The 3,469-nt window shown below is 38.7% G+C and overlaps 1 protein-coding gene across 1 annotated transcript in view; it reads left to right on the plus strand.

Moving 5' to 3' along the window:
• The first annotated feature begins 1,784 nt into the window (after positions 1 to 1,784).
• The window catches only part of LOC106813008 (protein farnesyltransferase subunit beta-like), a 7,716-nt gene continuing 6,031 nt past the window's right edge, over positions 1,785 to 3,469 (plus strand). The window contains exon 1 of the mRNA XM_014817051.1: positions 1,785 to 1,804. Within this exon, the coding sequence (XP_014672537.1) occupies positions 1,785 to 1,804 (20 nt within the window). The remainder of the gene's footprint in view (positions 1,805 to 3,469) is intronic.

The following is a 3,469-nucleotide window of genomic DNA, read 5'->3' on the forward strand; positions in this document are numbered from 1 at the left end:
AGTGTGTGCGTGGCGAGTGTGCAGGATGGCGTGCGCATGTGCATGTTCACATGATGTGGCCGGTAGTGCGTGTGGAGTAAGAGTTTTCTTGTTCAACTTGGACTGTTTTGATTAGCGACTTTTTTAAGAATATATTAATGTATACCTCTATTGACATAGTACCATTCATAATCACTTGATATCGAAGAGCAAGGGTGAGAAGAATATATCGTAACAACTGGGGTGGGTGTATAGTGAGACAACTGTCATAGTCCTTATTTTTGTGGGCCGGTATCATCGCGAGAATGTATCTTGAACATGAAATTCCTTTATATTTCAGGGAAAGTTGAATTTCTCTATTCGGTGCCTCTATGGTTGGTTTAGAATGCATCTAGTTTACGATTCTGAGTAAGTCTGCATCATGATCCTTCACCAACTCTCTTTACTGTCCATGTTGTGGCAATTTTAAAATCCCTAAAATGGGCACGTATCGCGCGTATAAATACGCAAATGACATTTGTAAGACATTGAATTGAACTTGTCATGTATACTCGTAGCATGTGAACATCTTTTTTTAAACTTTTTAGGACATTGGAAGCTGCTAAGAAAGAAACACAATCATTTTCTCACTAAGGGTTGTCAGAACCTACCCGAGTCATACGAAGTAAGGTATTATAGTGTTGTTAAATGAATGTCTTCGTGAATATAATGCAACTAAAAATACTAGTTACACTGCTACTATTGGTAAATACATTAATGGCAAGGGCACTTAAATGCAGCTCAGTGATCCAGCTACGTTTATCATATTTGTTAGTCACTCTTCTCTAATCTACCGTCACATAGATTTGTTATAATCGTTTGGCATTTCTTGCCCAGTGTTTGATGCAGCAGGCTTGGATGGTGTTACTGATACTTTATCATAGTTTGCTAGCTAGTTGATGAACCGATCTCTGAGAAATAAAATCAAGGGTAAACCAGTGGTTTATGTCAACGAACCTCGTAATTATCAGCTATAGATCAACTGTCTAGAGATGTTGATCACTTGTGTGTTATCGGTCATTTAAAAAATCACAGTTTGTATATATTCCCCCATCCCACAATTTATTATACTTCGTTATCATTATATTACCTTAACCATATAAATCGGAATTAACTTTAGTAATTAGTTTTTGAAATCGCTGACTCATTTCATGCTTAGATTCATATCTAGAGGTCCTGAGCTGCTCTTGTGCTACCGTACTAGAGAGTTAACTCAATTGCAATTCGAAGTGGAGGGAATTTGATGTTTGATAAAAGAGTCGAATTTTTTCTGCTTTGTTTGATCAAAGTTCTGAAAAACGATGTCTATAACAGTGGTAGCACAGTTTTCTGAACGTGTCAGAACCGCTGATGGTGGATTAGGAGGCGGCCAAGGGCATTTCACAACGCTAGCTCGCCACGTATGCTGCTGTCACGCTCTAATGCATCCTTGCACGGAGGAAGCATTTAAAATCATTAAATAGGTACTGTGTAATGAATATAGCTAGAAGCGGAGTGTACTATTGGTGATATATAAATACAAAATTCTCACTGCTGTACCAAATCGACTGAAAACTAGGCGAGGCATGTTTAGCTGGCTAATGATCCTAAACAAAATGTGGCCAATCATTCTGTAAATCACATGGGATTTGAACAAATTATATACATTATCAGAAGCAAGCATTATTTCTATTATGTGAACGATGTCGCTTTAATGTAGGGAGACACTGCAGACATTTCCTACTAAAAGATGAGAATGCAGATGGAGTTTTGCGCCATGCATGAAGATGGGGAAGGCCGATGTCAGGTCAGTTATGAATGAAACCTGGTTATTTGTGGCCGCAGGTTTTGTGGATTATTCATAATGTAGTCTGCATCATAACTAGAAGGAACTGGCACATGTAAGCAGAGATAGAAAGTTTTCGTAAAATGTTTAGAAAGGGTGTATAACAAAATATTAAATAGTAAAGGGTGTAATATAAACTGTAATATGAATTGCACCACTTCAAAATTTGGGGGAAATTGTTTCAATTCTAACAATCAGAACCCCTCTTTCCATCAGATACCTTTTTGGCCCTGTTAGATGCTTGTCAACTTTCCTCGCTCCAGTAAAATTATTAGCGAACGTTCAATGTGCCGGGTTTTAAGTGCGCCAAGGGGGAGGGGTACGTACCCCTCCTTTTAATGTGTGTGTTTTGGTCGTCTTCAGAGGAGCCTACTGTGTGCCGCGTCGCCACGCTCATAATACATAGACAACGCAAGGACATCTCAAAGGAACGCCAGAGTGGATTGCTGAAGGTATCGACTGAAATTGGCCATGTGCAGAGATCAACAGGCGATTACGCAGAAGACCGTGTCCACATTTTCACACAGTGCGCTCGTGTGGTTTCGTCATTCAGATAGTTGATAATTGCATCATCCTTATGCGTACGTGATAAACTACACGTGCTGGTAGTTACGTCATGTACGCGAGATTCGCTCAATCGAATTCGTGAAAGAAAAGCCGCTCTGATTTAGTAATGTAGTATATTACTTGAACTAGTGGTGTTCGCTGATTTAATCGAGTTCATCGATCATCTACTCGTTTGGGCTGCCGAGTTGATTAAATCGCAGTAGAAAATCGGACGACCGAGTACAACTCGAACTTGGCCGTGTTGACATAGTTCTCGCGGCACAGCTCCACTTACGCTGCTCACAAAACCCACTGTGGTGGTTGTAGCGCAAAGTGAGCGGGGCACCAATCGTGTTTTATCTTGTTATTGCATATTGTCCGCACGTTTTTGGTATAAAATATAGACAAACACGTACCAGAGTTGAACATAAACGCAAGGAAATCGTGTATTCGCTATAACGGAAGCGGAAGTCTGGTCGCACATTACATGCCGCTTTATAGGGCCTTGATAAAATGGTCGCAAACACCAAATATTAATAAATAACAAATTATGAAATAAGTGTAGTTATTTTATAGCTATAATTATCTTCGAATCACTTTTAATAGTTTCACCATGTAGGTCTGCTACAGGGTAAATAATAGATAGTACTAAGTACTAGTAAACAGGGTGTGGTGTAATTTTCAAGGCAACTAAGGCGGCCTTGTTTCCTGAAAATCAAGCCTAATCCTAAATTTCCTACATCTTTTCAACTTATTTCCTAAATTAAAGCAATTAAAAAAAACTTCCAGGGACCCTTTTTTAGCTCATCTGACATAGTCAGATGCAGCTTGTAGATTCCGCGCTCTTTTTTGTTAATATTATGAACAACTTATGGTTAAAAGTTTAGGTCCTAACTCTGTGTTTCTAAGAATAACAAAAAAGCATTTTTGTATAAATTCACAATTTTTGCCATCAACTTAATTAGCGATGAATTTTTTAATAATAAAATTTTTATCGGATAGCATAGAGAGACATCTCTCTTACGTAAATGGATATGAGTTTGATTGAATTTGATGAGGGCAGTTATGTTGCACATGCCC

The sequence above is a fragment of the Priapulus caudatus genome, unplaced genomic scaffold (assembly GCF_000485595.1).
Source record: "Priapulus caudatus unplaced genomic scaffold, Priapulus_caudatus-5.0.1 Scaffold714, whole genome shotgun sequence".
In the NCBI taxonomy this organism is placed as follows: domain Eukaryota; kingdom Metazoa; phylum Priapulida; class Priapulimorpha; order Priapulimorphida; family Priapulidae; genus Priapulus; species Priapulus caudatus.